The 17,963-nt window shown below is 50.4% G+C and overlaps 6 protein-coding genes across 6 annotated transcripts; 4 read left to right on the top strand and 2 right to left on the bottom strand.

The window, feature by feature from the left end:
- Positions 1 to 1,532: 1,532 nt before the first annotated feature.
- Positions 1,533 to 5,774, bottom strand: BKA67DRAFT_563660 (uncharacterized protein). Its single transcript, XM_046102673.1, has 16 exons — positions 5,522 to 5,774; positions 4,817 to 5,465; positions 4,713 to 4,765; positions 4,207 to 4,661; positions 4,101 to 4,156; positions 3,859 to 4,040; positions 3,609 to 3,808; positions 3,424 to 3,450; positions 2,991 to 3,369; positions 2,848 to 2,932; positions 2,735 to 2,790; positions 2,669 to 2,678; positions 2,418 to 2,621; positions 2,242 to 2,362; positions 2,095 to 2,186; positions 1,533 to 2,044 (listed from the first exon to the last, which is right to left on the bottom strand). Exons 1-16 carry the CDS (start codon positions 5,624 to 5,626, stop codon positions 1,731 to 1,733), a joined length of 2,988 nt encoding a protein of 995 aa, XP_045958198.1. The 5' UTR covers positions 5,627 to 5,774; the 3' UTR covers positions 1,533 to 1,730.
- Positions 5,775 to 6,336: 562 nt separating this feature from the next.
- BKA67DRAFT_264865 (uncharacterized protein) lies at positions 6,337 to 7,047 on the bottom strand. The gene has a single exon (XM_046095840.1). The coding sequence runs from the start codon at positions 6,920 to 6,922 to the stop codon at positions 6,428 to 6,430; it is 495 nt and encodes a 164-aa protein (XP_045958197.1). The 5' UTR covers positions 6,923 to 7,047; the 3' UTR covers positions 6,337 to 6,427.
- Positions 7,048 to 7,457: 410 nt separating this feature from the next.
- On the top strand, positions 7,458 to 9,519 carry BKA67DRAFT_264860 (uncharacterized protein). Its single transcript, XM_046095839.1, has 3 exons — positions 7,458 to 7,645; positions 7,760 to 8,675; positions 8,760 to 9,519. Exons 1-3 carry the CDS (start codon positions 7,591 to 7,593, stop codon positions 9,034 to 9,036), a joined length of 1,248 nt encoding a protein of 415 aa, XP_045958196.1. The 5' UTR covers positions 7,458 to 7,590; the 3' UTR covers positions 9,037 to 9,519.
- Positions 9,520 to 11,071: 1,552 nt separating this feature from the next.
- Positions 11,072 to 12,502, top strand: BKA67DRAFT_563653 (uncharacterized protein). Its single transcript, XM_046102672.1, has 4 exons — positions 11,072 to 11,193; positions 11,297 to 11,618; positions 11,718 to 11,781; positions 11,840 to 12,502. Exons 2-4 carry the CDS (start codon positions 11,499 to 11,501, stop codon positions 12,049 to 12,051), a joined length of 396 nt encoding a protein of 131 aa, XP_045958195.1. The 5' UTR covers positions 11,072 to 11,193; positions 11,297 to 11,498; the 3' UTR covers positions 12,052 to 12,502.
- A 28-nt stretch (positions 12,503 to 12,530) lies between these two features.
- Positions 12,531 to 15,993, top strand: BKA67DRAFT_563648 (eukaryotic translation initiation factor 3 subunit 8). Its single transcript, XM_046102671.1, has 2 exons — positions 12,531 to 13,368; positions 13,446 to 15,993. The coding sequence occupies exons 1-2, from the start codon at positions 13,014 to 13,016 to the stop codon at positions 15,683 to 15,685; spliced, it is 2,595 nt and encodes an 864-aa protein (XP_045958194.1). The 5' UTR covers positions 12,531 to 13,013; the 3' UTR covers positions 15,686 to 15,993.
- A 514-nt stretch (positions 15,994 to 16,507) lies between these two features.
- Positions 16,508 to 17,191, top strand: BKA67DRAFT_535269 (uncharacterized protein; the record flags this gene model as incomplete). Its single annotated transcript, XM_046099990.1, has 1 exon — positions 16,508 to 17,191. One exon carries the CDS (start codon positions 16,508 to 16,510, stop codon positions 17,189 to 17,191), a length of 684 nt encoding a protein of 227 aa, XP_045958193.1.
- Between the last annotated feature and the right edge of the window lie 772 nt (positions 17,192 to 17,963).

The raw sequence follows: 17,963 nt of genomic DNA, 5'->3' as shown, positions 1-17,963 counted from the left end.
GATGTATCCGATTTCGAATAACTTCTCGCCGTGGTTCTAACAGAGATTGCCTAGATCAAAGTGACGACGATCAAGCAAGTCCCTAGGAGATGCAGAAAGTCGAATTGAGGAAGAAAGATCAAGCGACGGGTTTCCCAAAGAACTTAGAGATTCACATGAACAGAAAGCCTAGGCGGGTATTCCCTTGATGAGTTCCCGATGCAGGAAAAGCTATGCAGTACAGAATACTGAAGCACAATGCCAAGCATATCTAGGAACCTGGGAGACACAAATGTTGTGGAGCATGGAGTATTAAAATACCCAAGTAAGGATGCTGTCTGGGGTAGCTCCTCTACCACAGATTCTACGAAACAACTTTCTGATAGCGAGTGCCGGATAGCTTTGGCCGACTACGACATCTGGGCACTCGACGTCGCCTAATGCGGCAGGCAGGACTGAAATAATCCATCGACAATGAGGAAAGAGGCATTGATAATAATACGTGCATCGCCTATCCCGATGTGACAGCAAAATGGTGCTATCCCCAAGTAGTGGAGGCAATGGACCTATTACAAGGGAATATCGGTTGGGGAGAGCTCCTCATCCGCTCGTTATTGAAAGAAGTAATTGGAATAGCCAATACAAGCGTCAAAATGCTCCAGGAGAAATACCTGGGGTAGCATGAAAGCGGGATACACCCTGGACCAGGCCGGCGTATCTTTTAGCCAGCAGTGTTGTGATCGACCCAGCTTCCTAATACGGTTATGTTCTGGACTGCGATCGCCTAGGACGTGATCGTCTGATCTGGGAACCCCCTGACGGTAAGTCGCTGCAGCTGCCTTCGCCAGAAAAAGAGCCGACGCTAACAATAAGCTTAATTGCATGTTTGTGGGCCTTTTTGTCGGGATACAGAATATTGACAGCGAATAATATTCTTGGAAAGTCTTGTATTTCCTGGGCAGAATGAACATTTTAAGGCCTCAATGATGACGTGATAGCTCGAGATTACCGTCGTTTTCGATCAATCCACGGAACCGTCCCCGCGTTTCTGAATTTCTGAGCTGCAGTCGTCCAGTGAAATGTCAGGAGAACAGCTAGAAATACTAAAATAGATGGAGATCGTCCCGGTAGTCCTTGCGAAAATGCTACAAAGGAAGATTGCTAGTTCATGGTTCCGAAGACTGCGCAGGTAATTATGTCCGTGTCTGGTAGCTGCACACCTGCACCACGATGAATAATCCAGTGTCTGTTGTGTCATGAAGGTCAGTGCTTCTCTTATAAGCATAATTCAATTTCCTGGAATTCTCATGAACGTGTCTTTCGATTTGCCGGCATCCTTCACGAATGCCGCACGAGAGAATCTGACGCTATTTTGAGGCTTGAAGCTTCTGCGTCAACCCGATAGGCCAGGGATTTAATTCTTTGTACGACTCAAATTGCGGGTTTGCTGGTCTCATACTCCTATACAGACACCTCTTCGCTATATGAATAGTACATTCGCGCAACTATAGGCAGATGATATACTCGCACACTTCCCGAAGTTTAAGGAAGCACATACACTTCATTATTTTGTCCCTTAATTTATAGGTCTGCTATAATTTTCCCATCACTATTCTATAAGAACCAGGATAACTTCTCCAACTTCCGAAAATAAAACTATTTTTGTCGAGGTTTTAGAAACGAGTTAGTGTGACTAGTTAAAGCAGACTATACGATCTTAGTTTTTGAGATTGCCAAGACCTCGATGTTAATTAATTTTCATGGATCTCCGGCACTGACTCAATCCCTCGCATTGTTTCCTGGCTTACTTGAAGTGTACTTTCCACACGCTGACGAAAGCCCGGGTCTTGCTCGCCTTCCGTGGCGGCGTTCTCATTGCGCACGATATCCCATGTGGCCTTGAATTCTCCTAACTGCTCTCGAAGAACCCGTCTAACCTCGGTCTCGCATCTTGTAACGGATGCCCGGAAATGGGTTGTCGTTTCCCTCAGGATACCATCGAAGAGCGCCTCTTGAGAAATATGGCGATTCACGATGGCTTTTCGCCGACTGTGACTGCCGGTACCTGGCCAAGTCAGTATGGTGTCATGAAAATTTTGTGACAGGTGTTGATACCAGACTCCATGTTGCACCCTCTGTATGCCAATTCCATGGCTTTCCCGACGAAGGAGGTGCGGATACCGGAAAATACATCCGTCTTCAAAGTCCTATTACCCGTGAGACTACAAATCTTCATCTCCAATTAATTAATGGAAGCCTTACGCTAGGTTTGATGCCAATTCCTCTGTAATCTTCTCAAGCTCATCTCTTATTAGATCCTGACGCGACATCATGGCATCAATGAGGGTGTCGGACAGTTCTGGCGAATTTTGGATATTTGTCTCTGTGAAAGGTTAGTGTATACTTAAAATGAAATCACATAATAGGCAGCGCTGTACCAAGATGATGAACCATCGATTGTATTGTTCCTTCAAGTGAGGCCATAAAGGTTTGTTCACCGTCATGGATTTTTTCCATCAAGATCTGCCAGGGGTGAGTCAGATCACGGACCATCGTCTTTGTAGCCTCTTCATTCCAGTTTCGTGAGCCGACGGCACGGGTGCAATGGTCCCCGTAATTTCGGCAAAAGGCCGCGTATGTACCTTCTCATGTCAGCAAGTTCTGCTGGGAGCGCCACGCTTGAACATACCGTGATGCCACTACCAAATTGGTTAACAACCTCTGTACGGTGGGAAAATGATATAATTGAACTTACCTCGGACCAATTAACTGCAGCGTCTCTCGCGGCCCGACTCCATTCAGCGACGTCCCCTTTTCGTAATGATAAGTTCTTGGTCCGAACATATTAAGTTGATGTGGACTACATACTTTGGTGTTTTTGAATCATTTCCTCGAAAGTTACCCTCGCAGATGGAACAAAACTTCTTAGGTGAGAGGGGCGTCCCACGAGAGCCTAGTTTGAAGCGAACTTAGTCTTTGCGACAAATTGATATTTCCACCGACATTCTTACGTTTCTCAGACAGCGCTCAACAACGTCGACAGCTTCTCTAATCTCTTGTTTTCGCTCGGCATCCAAACTTGGCGCACCCGATCGAACCCAAAGCTCTATGTCGCTGAACAGAGCCGCAACGTCATGCCGAATGTACTTGATGGCGCTTTGATATTGGCCCTCTGAGACAATCGATATGCAGTGCTTACGCAATGAGATGATGCCACTGAGTTGGAGCAATGGCATGGCTTCGTCCCGTGGTGAGTTCCTTGTCAACCAATAATCGTCATTACTGACGCAGAATACTTTGAGGCCATGGTCTGGGACCAGATGCTGATAGTTTTGTCGTAGACTAAAAATCACTTTGCGATTACGCATCTGGATAATGTATCGTTTGAGTCTATTGTTGCATTGTGAGTACCAAACTTCGAACGGTTTTCTAGCTTGGACTTACTCAAACTTCTTGTTGTTTGTTTCTCTCCTAGAGGCGTACACCGTTAATACAATTCCACATATGCCGAAACATGGAGGTAATTCAAAGACAAATGACAATTTGGCGATGTACATGAGGTAGTACACCAGTCATATGAGGTAGGGTGGGATGACTTCAACATGTCACAAGTTGAGAGATGTACTCACGAGAGTCGTGCCAGGTCCCTTGAAAGCTCACGGGCTATATCTCTTTCCTCGTCGCTCAAGTCGTCTTCATCATAATCTCTTAATTCTTCCTCTACTTGCTTGAGCTGCTCTTCGCTTGAGTCAACGTTGTCCATCAGTTGTCGTATATGAGCAGCTGTCTTTCCCTTTGAATCTGTGAGGGCTTCATTGGGTTTGATGTCCTATCTCCTGTCAGCGAAACGCGTGTTTAATGGTGCTTCCGGGTACACACATCAGACTTCGTACAAACAATGCCGACGTTGGACAGACTAGCTCTTTTGGCAAGATCAATAACACATTTGACACCTTCGTCGCTTGCGGCGCGGCCGATTGCTGCTATTGCAAAAACTTCGTCGCAACCGAGAATGTATCGCTCGGTAATGTTCCGCCTGGCAGTGTTCAAGTCTCGAAGTCCTAAAATACGAATCATTAACATGATACCATATGCATTGCTTTACTTTCATAAAAGCTTACCAGGAAGATCAGCAAATATTAGACCTTTGCTCAAAACATGCGCTTTCAAAAACACGCTGTATCATGTAAGCATCAACTGTAGTGATCATAGCCGATAAATTCTCACCTGAGCCGCTTCACAAACGGCCACACAGCCCTTTCAGTGGGAGTGGCTGGGTCAGAAGTGAGTTCAACAAGACAACCCGAACATTCTGCCAGCGAAGCCAGCACCCGGCGACCTTCGAATATTTCAGCAGCATTCTCGTGCGCCCACGAACGCAAGGTTGCCAGAACTGCTTCCTCAGAGTCATCTGTGAGCATTTGACTGCGGTTCATCAAGTGATTCCCGAACATGGACTGGAATGTGTACCAAGCAATCCTGTTTCGCTGCTCGCATTCCACCTTTTCATCCCCAGCCATCTCATCCCCGTAAAACTCATAGTGGCGGAAAGCTTGTAACATGTCTTGAAGCATCTCGTCAAGCTCGTCACTGCTAAAGATGTCCACTTCGATAGCGAAGTCGTCGCGGTCATGATAGTGATACTCCGTGGCAATGCATGTACAAGCTACACCGCCGTTGCTCTGTTAATATTGTTAGTATATAATTCTTGGAATAGAATCTGGAGTGCTTACTGTGCGTGCAAGTGCACGGAAATCTAGCAGTGAGTTGAGCAGACTGCTCTTGCCTTTGGCGCAGTCTTAGTCGCAGTCCAGGACGAAACTTGCATATGACTTACCAACACCAGAGTCTCCTACGAATGCAACAGTTCTCTCAAACGGTTTACTGAAATCAGACAATGAAGAGGTCTTCTCATAGAGTCGCTGCACCGTAGAATCCGGCTGAACATGTAATTCACTGCTCCCCAGAACAGCCTTGAGTTGTATCACTCGGTCTTTAGTCTCCGATAAAGCTTTCTGGAGCCCCGGTTCATGAAATCGATCTTGCGGAGGTTCTTCCTCCTCGACTACATGAGGCGGCTGCCTCGTCCGCGGACTAGACCGTCTTCGCGCAGTTGGGCGCGGTGGGGGAGACAAATGCTCCGACGAATCTGGGGTCTCACATCGGTGCGATCCCCTTGGGGTGCTCGTAGATGATGCCAAATCATCGATGGCCGATTGTAACTCGGACACACCGAAGTTCCCGCCCGCGCTGGATAAGTGTATTTTACCAATTCCATCGGCCAATGCTGCATCTTGGCTTCCTTCGGTCAAAGTCGAGGATGGATGGAGACCCGCTCTATCCGCAGCAAAACTTCCTGAATCATGTCCGGTTCTAGATTCTTCGTGAGGGAAGTCGTAGCTTTTTTCGCTTTCAGTCGACGGGGTAAGCGCTGTTGTGATGGATGCACTGGAGCTGGATTGCCTTGTGCCGGGTTGAGAACCCGACTGAAACAGGACATTAGAGGAAGATTGCAAATGCACGAACTTCTAAACCGACATACCTTTCTCGTCATGATTCTGAATACCGAAGGGAGTATATACTCGAGTATAGTTGCAACTAGGAATGATTGGGGACAAACAATATAAAACGCAAGTATATGTGCCATTTACTTTGCGGGTGACCACGGCTTTGTTATAGACCTGCATAAACCTTTACAGGTATCTGGTATTCCAGCGCCCCTCCCGCCGCGTAGAGCCTTGCAACATCTGTAAATAATGGCAAGGGCCTAGGTGGCCTCCTGTAGGCTTCACGAGGCACAGCCAGCGGTTCATACATGGGTCTACAAATATGCAACGTTTGTAAGCCAATAAGACCAGGTCGGGCCGGGCCACGGCTGTGACACACCAGGATTGCGCATAAATCACAGTGCTTCACAGCCTGAAAGTCCTAACGCCAGCCATCCTACAGCCTCCAGAAAAGGCCCTGCCTGGACTTTGTTGGTTTCAGGATTTGCAATTAACTATGTGGTCGGTTTCGCTGACAATACCGTTATATCGGACTCTGCACGTTGTTCACACCAAAAATGTTCTGGTCTAACGTACCAACGGAAGGAGATACTAAATATCCACGGCTCAAGCTACTTATGCAAATGCTGTTATTGTAAATCAGTATTTACTGAACGCTCTTTGGATCCATCCGAGCTTTCCTCCAACGTATGCCATATTGCTTCAAGAGCTAGACAGCCAGAGTGCCAAAACTACCACTCCAAATGCCTAGCAATGTGAAGAAGAGGCACCTTGACGTGACATTGAGAAGTGGCTGTGTGATAGAAATTCCAATAGCACCCATGGAGCATCGTACGATACTCGCAGCGACAAGCGGCGGTGCTAGGGCACTCAGGATATGTGTCAACGAGCAGGATGTTGTAGGTGAAGTAGAATGACGTCCCCAAGCGGGTCATCAAGCATTACATGGCCAGGAAGACTCCCACATGGGCACCGAAGTGGAGTTCCCAGGCATAGCTCACCAAAATCGATGTATTGAGGAACAGGAGGATGTAGCATCCTCTTGATCTCACCCTTTCGATCGAGAATTGTTCCATATCGTCTCCAGTGACATTGTCGATGGCCCAGCCAATACTTCGTGTCATCCACTTATAGTCGTGGTCCTTCAACTTGTCATTTAGCCAGGCGCCAAGAATACTTCCAAGGCTTCTATTCAGATAAGAGTGACCGGCGTAGAGTGCATTAAATTTGTATAAATCGTCAAGTATATCCGGAATCGTCGCTGTGACTATGTAGTCAATAGTGTAAAAGCTGCCTCCTATCCATAGAATCAGAAAAAGTATGTGCTTTGAAAACCATTCGCAGTGAGCGAAAGGATTGATTTGACGCAATCTAGTCCATACTCCTCGCTCATTTACACCAATCTGCACTGAGCCGCCCTCGCTGCCTCGTGACATTTCTTCTGGCTCCGTGCGGGCACTCCTGATCAACTCTATCAAGCTTTCCGGCCACCTTCTCCTTCTGATCTTTAGATCAGGATAGTCACCATGGGTGTCTAAATGTCGGCTAACTCGCGCAACAATTCCAAGGTCGCAAGGACGAATTGTCGGAACGACCTTTCGTGGTTTGGATTGGCCTCACAATTCTAACATCCCTGTCTCTACATGCAAGATAAACCGTTGGTTCTCTCTCGCTGTAACGTTGGACATGGTGCTGCACATCCAATCGGGGGGCACAGCAGCGAATAGCGGCGCGTGTAGCCGTCCTTTGACCCCGGTCACCAGCATTGCCATGCCGCAAAAGTGCAGAAGAGACGAGAGAAACAGGAAAAAGATGGACCAGAACCTCGAGCGGCACATCGCAGATGGGGGCTATCTTGTAAGTAGCAAGTGCACCGCCTAGCACAATCCACAAAGTCAGGCAGGAAGACCGCGGAGGAACGATGTCCATACTAGATCACGGCCCGAGAAGGCTGCCCGCCTAGATGAAGGATGGATGGGTGCACTGTAGGACGAGGCTTGATTTCCTCTTTTCCCTCATTCTGTCCTTTTTCGTGTTTTGGTCTCTTGGTTCTGCGGTAGATTCTTTTACTCTAGATTGGCTTGAGACATGACAATTTGAGACGATGAAAAAGCCGCGACTGCTCGCTCCTGCGGCGCAGCAATTGCTACTCCTCTTCGGTAAGCCACCCTGGGTACACGGCCCGATTTTTTTGTAGTGTGAAGTCGGCTATCCCAGGAAGCCATCTGCAGATTCGAGGAAATTGAATAAGCCTCAACTTCTAACACTCGCAGAAATCGTGGCAGCAGCATCCGATTGCGGTGATGGATCCGCGACGACCACAATAACTATTGCGAACTCCGGCGATGCCAGTTCACTGGCGAGTGCGTGCGCGACTATCGAAGCCTCCGTATCAATCGGCGCCGGTGCTGGTGGCGACATAGAGCTAGATGGTGTGCAAGTCATTCGAGGCGAGTTGCAAGTAGAGAGCTGTTCGGCACTCGGATGCGACGAAGAAACCACGACGAGGATCTCGAGTTCAACACTTGAGCTCGTAGATGGCGACGTCAACATTGCAAATTTGAGCGGGCTGCAAAACTTATCGTTTCCCGCCCTCGGGGAAGTTAAAGGGCAATTCTCCGTCCACGATCTGGACAGCCTCGATACGCTCAACCTGAGCGCGTTGAGTTCTGTCGGGAACTTGACCATCTCAAATGTTAGACAGCTATACTACCTCAAGCTTGGTATCGCGCAGGCCAACAAGGTCTCAGTAACAGGAAACAAACAACTGGTCTTGCAACTAGACGGTACAACCACCAGCGACGACACAAACTCAGGCTTGGTATCATATCTCGATATCTCAAGGATCGGCGAACTGCGCTGGGGCGCCTCGAATGGCGGTATTGTCGTCGGTAATCTTGCCGTGCACGACACCGGGATTACCGAGCTTCCGTTGCTGTTCTCGAGTGTCCAAAGCCTCGACGTCTGGAACAACGAGGATCTAACAGAGGTGCTGTTCCCAGCCGACGAGAACGCGCAGACGCGGTTGTTTTCGCAGCTGAAGCAGATCAGCATTGGGAACAACGAAAAGTTTAACATGACGACCATCCGCAGCGTCGAATGGAACAGCACGGACATGCTGAGCTGGGTGTGGCCGAGTGAGAACCTGGACTCGGTAGTGCTGGATGGGATCATACACATTGCGTTCTTGTAAGCCATCTCTGCGGGGTCTGGAGAAGCAATCAAAAAAAGGTTTGAGGCTCAGCAGCTGACATGCCCTCCTCTTATTTTTAGTCAACCCCTGATCGATACACATCAGTATACCACGCCCAAAAATGCGGAATCGAGTGGGTCGCGGGTGGTAAAGAACTTCAACATCACATCATCCGCCTCGACTTTCCATTGCGAGCCGATTGACGAGTTGAGGAGACATGGCGTGTTTCCGGGGAACTACAGTTGTAACGGTGATCATGTCGATATACCAAACAGTGGTGGTATCCGAGGTGGAGGACGTTCAATGATGATACATCTCATGACGGTCGCGGCAGCTGGACTGCATGTGCTGTTATAATCTGCGGGTCTAAATTCCTGGGCGTATTGCCTATTTTCAGAACGATGCCACAAATATTAATTTACTTGCAACCACTAGATGATTAAAGCGGCATGCTGCTCAACCCAGGTAAATTAGTACATATACAGTTGACATTGGGGTGGTATCTAGCAATCTCAACTCGAATGAGCAGGAGACAATGCTTAGGTATAACAACGCTGGCCGTTACAAAACCAGTCATTTCCCAAAACAATTAATGCCAGTAATGCAACCGATTTTTTCGGGACATAGTAGTTTTGGAAGGCGAACCATCTCTTGATCAAAAGACACAAGCCGCCGCGATCAGGTATAGGTGTAAAAATAAAACCAACTCCGCAACATCCGGATATCAAACCCTGTACATTCCATTACCATACCCCATACTCCTCTGAACCTAGTTTTCAGTCGCAAAACACACTGACAATACCTAACGCCTTTTCTCCTCATAAATGACAAAGTGATTTTCTTGTTTTTGACTTGCTAAGGATTGGGATGACTTGCCAGAGCAGCCTCGTAGGTGTAGAAACGCAATACCGCCCCAGTGGGTTGTGCTCTAGAGGGATATGAATCCACCTGATGACGAAGATATCTCATCTCAAGACTCACGGCAATTCATCGTAATAATTGTCGCCGTTTGGCGAAGGCGACGTAGGGGCCGCTTGACAGGATGAAGGAGGTTGCGGATAAACCACCGGCTCCTGGCGTGCGTAAGCACCTGGGGCGTCGTGGAGAGCAGGTGGACGTTGCGCGTTGTCCTACATCACACTCTGGCCAAGCATTCCATTTTCCATGGTGATATTGTCGGCAAGAACGCCCATCTCGCCATCTCTTTGCTCCATACCGGACATTCGCGCATCCATGTTGATCACCCTCTGTTCAATGTCACCGAGTCTCTTCTCAATGTTGTCCATCTGTTGCGCTATACGTCCCATGCCTTGTGACATGTCATGTCCAATGCGATCAAGCTTGTTTGTCAAGCTTCGGATGCTCTGGGCGATGGGCGTGTTTTCTTGTCCCGGAGGTGCAGCGGGAACCCGAGCCTCGTGGTTGTGTCTGCTGTCCTGAACTGCAAATCGCCACTGGTTTTGCAGGGAAACCTCGCATACGGCTTTTGCCCGCCAGGGGCAGTCGACCTTGCGCGTGCTAGGATTCCGCTTCTTGGCCGTGCTGTTGTACTTGACGCCACCTCTGTCACACACCAGGTCGTATCGTGTGGGCTTGCCATCGCGGTAGTTGCTTGCTCGCAGCTTGACTACTCCATAACCTTGGTCCTTGGCCACGCGCTGGACTGCCGTGAGCAGGTCTTCGAATGTGCGGTAGATGCCCTCGGGCGGGGGCGCAAGTGTGCCCGGGCTGTCGAGGGTGCCAGGAGGGACGATGCGCGAGGGTGTCGGGGTGGGAACAGGGACAGGCGTATGCTGGATGCCGTGATGCCCGTTGACGGCGACACCAGGAGTGCCATTCGTCAGTGCCGCATGGCCACCGACGGCCGCCGTGGGCTGGAGGGGGGTTTGGAGCGAAATTGTGACGGTGTTTTCAGGGGAACTGGGGGAAACGGGGTTTGGGTTGTGTTGGTTTCTAGTACGATGATTGGCAAACGGCACACACAGTCCAATACAGTTCCCGGTATTCGAAAACTGAATACTGTACTGCTGTACGGGGGAGTGGTGGAGGCTTCTCGCTCGTAGCTGGGTTGTCGCTGTGACGTCGTGGGGGGCTTTTATTATGGCGTACCGCGAATGCTATTAAGTGCCCCAGGGTCCCGTAAGTTTTGGTTTGGAGGACGGATGTGCAAGGTGCAGCTGGTTCCTGGCTCAAAGTGCCGTGGGCGCCGTTGAGATATGGGAATTCTTACTGTGAAGGCGCTTGTAACGTGTTTTAGGGGGGAAGAACTTTGAGCTGGAGGGGAGAAGAACGTCAGAAACACAAATCGCACGGCCCGACCACACAGTTCCCGCTCGGTGCTTGAAATAATCCAGCGCCGTCGGGATTAGGCACAGGAAGCAGCGGCCCGAGACAGGCCATCACATCACATCACTGCGAGAAAGCCAAGGTTGCGGCTTCGTTACATACAGTACATAGTACATACTAGCAGTACAGAAGTTAGCGCTCTCCCACTGCCTCGCTAGCGCACACTTGGTACAGATCCCTACTACATACACATGGGCCAGTAGAGCAGTAGAAGCCTGCTTGAGGGCCCTTCTTTATCCTTATCGACATACCGGTAGCTAAGGTTAGGTAGATGATAATCCCCGCCATTGTCGGTCATTAATCTAGTCTCATGTAAGGAAGGCTGATGAAGCTGAGACAATACATCCCAATGAGCGGCACCCGCAACTCCTGTCCCAACCCTACATAACTCGTATCCGTGCAAGAGATGATTTCCTTGCTCTGACTGACCACCTAACCCTTCTGCGATTAGACAATCAGAAAGCGTTGCAACGATGGCGGCAGACGCTGCGGCTCCAAAAGCAAATAGTACAAGCCCCCAGGGCGAGCCAGATGAATGGAGCGAAGAACAAATACAAGACGCTCTTGAGCAGCTGAAGATGCTGCATATCAAGGTAAGATCCGCTCACTCACGATCCTATCTCATCTCGCCAAACCTTCCCTCTGCACCTAGCACATGATTCGAACGCATTCTAATGCTACCGCCTTGCCAGTGCCGAGAGCTCCGCACGACGGTCCCGCGCATGCTCGAGCCTCTGACTTCAAGACAAACTACCCGTACGTGACCCTCGAAAAGACGGCGGGAGCATATGTATCTAAGCCTGGCCATTTGTAGAACAAGACGCCCTCGTTTCCTTTCGAAAGTCGGTTGAAAATGCTGCAAATGAAATGCAAGACTTCAAGACTCTTTACAACAGCGACGAGACCAGCAAGGTCTTTGGACAGGCAAAGAAGAGTCGACAAGCACAGCCAAAAGACATCAAGGCCTGGCGAGCTCGAGACCACCCTGACTGGCTTGATATGAAGGAGAAGAAACCGACCACGTAATCACCAACACTCTACATAATTGTGCATTTCAGGGCGTTTGAGGGGCGGTTGCCAAGAGAAGAACGAAGACCGTTTTTGTTCTGCATATGGACGACCATATAGATTATGGCCTACGACGATTGGGCTGAGCTGTATTAACATGTGGGTTTGGAGTTTTACTGCTCTAGAAGGAGAGCTTCAATAGGCACAATTGATACCCTGGGGATTATCTGATGCTGGTTTACCAGCGCACTCTTCGTATGTTCCCAGGCAAGCAAACAAGGTGCTCTTTTGTCGAATGAAAGTTGATTCTATCCGTGCAACTTGGTTCCTGTGGCGACGATTACATGTTAAATTATTTCCGTGTCTCTCGAGTCTCCTATGTAACACGGCGGAGGAGAATTCATGGTTGGCAGTGGGGCACAAGTTTGACAGCTGGCACCAACGATCCATGCAGTCATGAAGCTCTCACATTCTACTCGGTACTCACACACAGGGCAGCATATCCAAAGGAGAACGTGTGCCTCTGGGTGACTTCAACGATCATATTGTCCGAGGTGGAAAGATTTGCCCATAGACTGTGCCTCAATTTTGACTTTGACTCGTTTGCATCCCTTGCGTGACGCATTCATTTACATTTACATTTACGGTGTTTTGCAGCTGGGCGCCTTTTTGTATGTTCTTTTGTTTTTCCCTTTTTTTTTCTCCCTCCCAGCACTAGCCCCAAGAGATCAGGAATCAAATCCTGTCCTATCGCCCACTGTTGCCCACTGCCCCACCAAAATTCACCAAAATTTCGAAAACTGCCCTTTGACCCCTCCCCCAGTCAGAGCCTGGAAATCGCGTTCGGGTCTCACTACTATCCAGCCGGGCAGGTCCATCGATCCTTCGTTGACTCACCACGAAGCCACGCGCAACTGCATCTCTCAAACCCACTCATCACTTTTGATTTGGTTCGATTCAGTGATACAGCACCACCCAACATGTCTCGATTTTTCACTGGCGGTGGCGACAGCTCCAGCGAGAGCAGCTCCGACGAGGAGGAACTCTACTCTGAAGAGGAGGAAGCACAGGACAAGAAGGCGAGCTCCGACGAGGACGAATCCGAAGAGGACGACGAAGATGACTCGGACGACGATTCCAGCGACGAGGACGAGGGCGGCAAGACTGGTGCATCCCGTTTCTTGCGTGGCGAGTCCTCGGAAAGCGAAGACAGCGACGACGAGAGAGTCAAGACGGTCAAGAGCGCCAAGGACAAGCGATTCCAGGAGCTCGAAGCCATCATCAAGGCGATTGAGAACGGTCAAAAGATCAATGATTGGGGTTCCATTTCGACCGGTACGAGAAGAACACCACACCCATCCAGTCCAATCCCAATCCACAAGCACGCGCACCACTAACTCTTCTTGATTTAGAATTCGACAAGCTCAACCGACATGCCTCCAAGATCGGCGACAGCAGCAAGCCCCCCAAGGTCTACATCAAGGCCGTCGTGGAGCTTGAGGACTTCATGAACGAGACCATCTCCAAGCAGAAGGTCACTCCCAAGAAGATGAACGCAACCAACGCCCGTGGTCTCAACGCAGTCAAGCAAAAGATCAGGAAGATCTCCAAGGACTTCCAGACTCAGGTCGATGCCTTCAAGGCTGACGAGGATGAGTTCATGAAGTCTGAGGACGAGGCCCCCAAGCCAAAGTCCAAGAAGGCCAAGGCCGCCGAGATCTACACCGAGCCCACCGGCGAGGAGGGCGAGGGCGAGGGCGAGTTTGCTACCGTCGGCAAGGGTGGAAAGACTCTCCAGTTCACCCCCGAGAGTATTCCCAAGCACCTCCGCGCCATCCTAGAGTCGAGAGGAAAGAAGAACACCGACCGTACCGAACAGATCAAGATCATGGAGAAACTCTACGAAGTTGCTGCCACTCCTTACCAACAGCTCAAGGTCCTGTTGGTTCTTATCTCCGCGAGATTCGATCTCAGCACTGGCCCTTCCAACTCGATGCCCGTGGAGCAATGGAAGGCCGCCGAGAAGGACATCCAGACGCTCTACAATGTGCTAACCAAGAACGAGGATCACATCGTGGTTGAGGGTGCTGAAGAGTGGGAGGACGATGACAAGCAACCCCAGATCCAGCCAGGCGAGAAATATCTGAAAGTGCCTGGATCCATTGTCTCCTATGTTGAGCGATTAGATGACGAGCTCACGCGATCTCTGCAAATCATCGACCCCCACACCTCCGAGTACATTGAGCGTCTATCAGATGAGGGCGCCCTCTACAACGTCATTTTCCGTGGTCAGCTCTACTACGAGCACCTCCGCAAGGATGCCTCACTCGAGGTGCCCCAAGACAGCATCAACCGTATCGTGATGCGTCGTCTAGAGCATGTCTACTTCAAGCCCGCTCAGGTCGTCAAGATTCTGGAAGAAAACGCGTGGAAGTCGGCACCTACCAGCGCCGCTTCAAGCATCACACAGCAATCCGAGACCACAGAGGCCGACAAGCTCCTCAACATCCTCTGCAACTACCTCTTTGCCAACAGCGAGGGTATTATTCGTGCCCGTGCTATGTTGTGCCAGATCTACTTCGCTGCTCTGCACGATGATTACTACAAGGCACGTGATATGATGCTCATGTCGCATTTGCAGGAGACGATCAACAGCTTCGATGTTTTGACTCAGATTCTCTACAACAGAACCCTTGTGCAGGTCGGTCTCTGCGCCTTCCGCAAGGGCTTGGTCTACGATGCTCAGAACACACTGCAAGAGATCTGTGGTAGCGGTAGACAAAAGGAGCTCCTGGCTCAGGGTGTGATGATCCAGCGCTTTGCCCAAGTCTCTCCCGAGCAGGAGAGACTGGAGAAGCAAAGACAACTACCCTTCCACATGCACATCAACCTCGAGCTGCTCGAGTGTGTATACCTTACTTGCAGCATGCTGCTCGAGATCCCGCTTCTGGCACAGACTGGTTCCTCGCCTGATGTCAAGAAGCGAGTCATCAGCAAGACCTACCGTCGCATGCTTGAGTACCACGAGCGCCAAATCTTTACTGGTCCTCCCGAGAACACCCGAGACCACGTCATGCAAGCATCGAGGGCTTTGGCTGCTGGCGAGTGGAAGAAGGCTATCAACTTCATCCATGACATCAAGATCTGGGAGCTTATGCCAGATACCGAGAACATCAAGACCATGCTCTCGAAGCAGATCCAGGAGGAGGGTCTCCGTACATACCTCTTCACCTACGCCCCCTTCTACGACACCCTTGCTGTCGGCACCTTGGCCGCCATGTTCGAGCTTGAGGACCGCAAGGTTGCCGCTCTTGTCAGCAAGATGATCAGCCACGAGGAGCTCGCCGCCGCTCTCGACCAAGTCACAGCAACAGTTATCTTCCGCAAGGGTGTTGAGCTTTCTCGCCTCCAGAGCTTGGCCCTCACCCTGTCGGACAAGGCTGCTGCGCTCATTGAGACCAATGAGCGGACGCTGGAGCAACGCACACAAGGTACGGCCAATGCCTTCGATAGGAGAGGGCAGAACAACCGTGGTGGCCGTGGAGGAGGTCGTGGAGGTGGCAGAGGAGGTGCAAGGACAGGAGGTCCTCCACGACAAGCTGGTGGCACGCAGTTCACCGGTGGTGCACTGGGTGCTGCAGTTAGGGGCTAAATCGCGTTGTCTGGGTCTCTCGGTTCTGTAATTAATGCATATGGAGTAGGTTTCATTTTCGCAAAACAAAGGTGTACCGGCATCATGTTTATGCCAGTCCACCTGGGACGGACGGTCATGAATAGAGAGAAATTGAGCATTCTTTCGAGTTAAAATATCGATCAGTTCAAGTATCATGCATCCTGTATCAGAATTAGTATGTCACAAGAGCGTCGTCTTCGAACACCAATGAATTTCGACCAGAACGGGTAGGTCACCCAAGATTACAGATAACCTGGTAGAACATATTCAGGTATCAAACATTGAAGATCTGCTGCACTTGCACATGCTCATAGAAAATAAGTGGCTAACTTCAGTCTAATGCTTGCAAATGCAAGTTTCTTCAGTCGCTGGCTGGGCTACGGATTACAACCCCACCCCACCACAAACCCGCCACCATGAACCCGCGCGGGACCGCGAACCCTTTTTTGTTTTTTTCTCTTGGGCGAACCGTCGGCACCCAAATTGCTTTGCAATAGCTGACTTATTCAGAGATTTGAGACTAACGTCCTCCCCCCCAAGTCAACCAACCTAGCAAAATGGTTTCGCAGATATTCTTGCAAAAGGTTCCTTGAACTCGTATTCTTGTGCTTTTCCTTCTCCATCGATCATATATCAATACATATGCCCTTTCTGCGTAGAACCGCTCGATCCGCTCTCGTTGCCGTGAGATCCCGTTTTACGACTCAGCCATTCGTTCCATTTGGCTCAGCAACTATAACGACTTCTGGCGCCAGAGTGCAGACACGAGCAGGCAGACTGTCACAGAGACGCTCAGCAGCCATGTCGACAGCAGCAACGGCGGCGCCAGCAAGCCCCAACGCACCCGCACCACCATGCTCCGAACAGCAGAAGACGGCGACGGGGACAACGACAACGGAATCTTCTTCCTTGAAGGACGTAGCAGCAGCAACAACAACAGCAGCAGCAGCGGAGGAGGAGACGACCAAGCCCAAGCTCCCGCCCTTGACCCCGGCCGAGTTCCGCATCTACAACCACATGGCCGAGCACATGGAGCTCTTCCACAACCACTTCCGCGCGACCTGGAACCTGCTGTGGACGGCCTGCACCACGGGCCGCCGCCCGGCCGGCATGTCCCTCAAGGCCTTCGTCAACGAGGGCCTGCAGTTCCTCAGGCACCTCGAGGTCCACCACAACATCGAGGAGACCCACATCTTCCCCGTCCTCGCCCGCAAGATGCCCGAGTTCAAGGCCGGCAAGGGCAACGGCGCCGCCGAGCTTTTGAGGCAGCACAGGCAGATCCACAAGGGCATGGACGGGCTCGAGGAGTACCTCAGGGATGTGCAGGCCGGGAGGCAGGAGTTCGATCTCGGGAGGTTGAAGGAGAGGATGGAGGGCTGGGCCGAGGTGCTCTGGACTCACTTGGACCAGGAGGTCAAGACCCTGGGTGCGGAAAACATGCGACTCTACTGGTCCGAGTCCGAAATGCGCAGAATGCCCATGTGATCCTAGACATGGCGAGCTAGATATGTGTGGTCTATGAGAGGTGTGCATCCTGCTGGCCTTCGGGCTTTAGAGATGTTGCATGGCTTCAACTACTATACAGAGCATATAGAATGGGGGGACTGCTCGTCTATAGAGAATATATTTCACGCAGCTGGCCATATGTTGCGGGCACGGGCTCAGAGCCAGGGCTTCTTTCACGTCATCTCAACCGATTGCAACGTCTTGGGTGTAGAAAATTTCGGACATGGTGTATGTGAAAGCGATGCCTACCATATTCATATGATTGCCGCTGATGTGACGGGCGTCGTTGACGTTCTCTGGCGACTAGATATTATGTTGCAGGGCCCAGACTGGACAATATGCAATGCCCTTCGTGAGGGTTAAATTTGCAGTGCAGTCGCATTAATTAACACAGGTACGCGCGCTTACCATAGAACGACTAGAAACAATTCCCAACAGACCCCTCTTCAGACGCTAGGGTAGGGGGGGGTTCATATGCATATTGACTATGTTATGTGTATAGTTACGGAAACGCGACCGTGGTCCGCAATGATGCCGCATCATACTGAGAAGCCCGGAGAGCCTCGCAAGTAATCCGGTGCTTAGGCGAGGTAGATGAACTACAGTTCTGGATGGCCCACACCAGTTTCCTGTATTCCTGGTGGTTGATCCGGCGCCGAGTTTGCTGTTTGTTTCTGGTCGTAATAACTTGGATATATCACGAAATGGCATGACTTACGTTAGGTTCTCCTTGTCACTATCATGAAGCTAG

The sequence above is a fragment of the Truncatella angustata genome, assembly GCF_020726525.1.
Source record: "Truncatella angustata strain MPI-SDFR-AT-0073 chromosome Unknown BKA67scaffold_4, whole genome shotgun sequence".
In the NCBI taxonomy this organism is placed as follows: domain Eukaryota; kingdom Fungi; phylum Ascomycota; class Sordariomycetes; order Amphisphaeriales; family Sporocadaceae; genus Truncatella; species Truncatella angustata.
The sequence above is the reverse complement of the archived record's forward strand: the minus strand, read 5'-3'. Positions and strand labels throughout refer to the sequence as shown.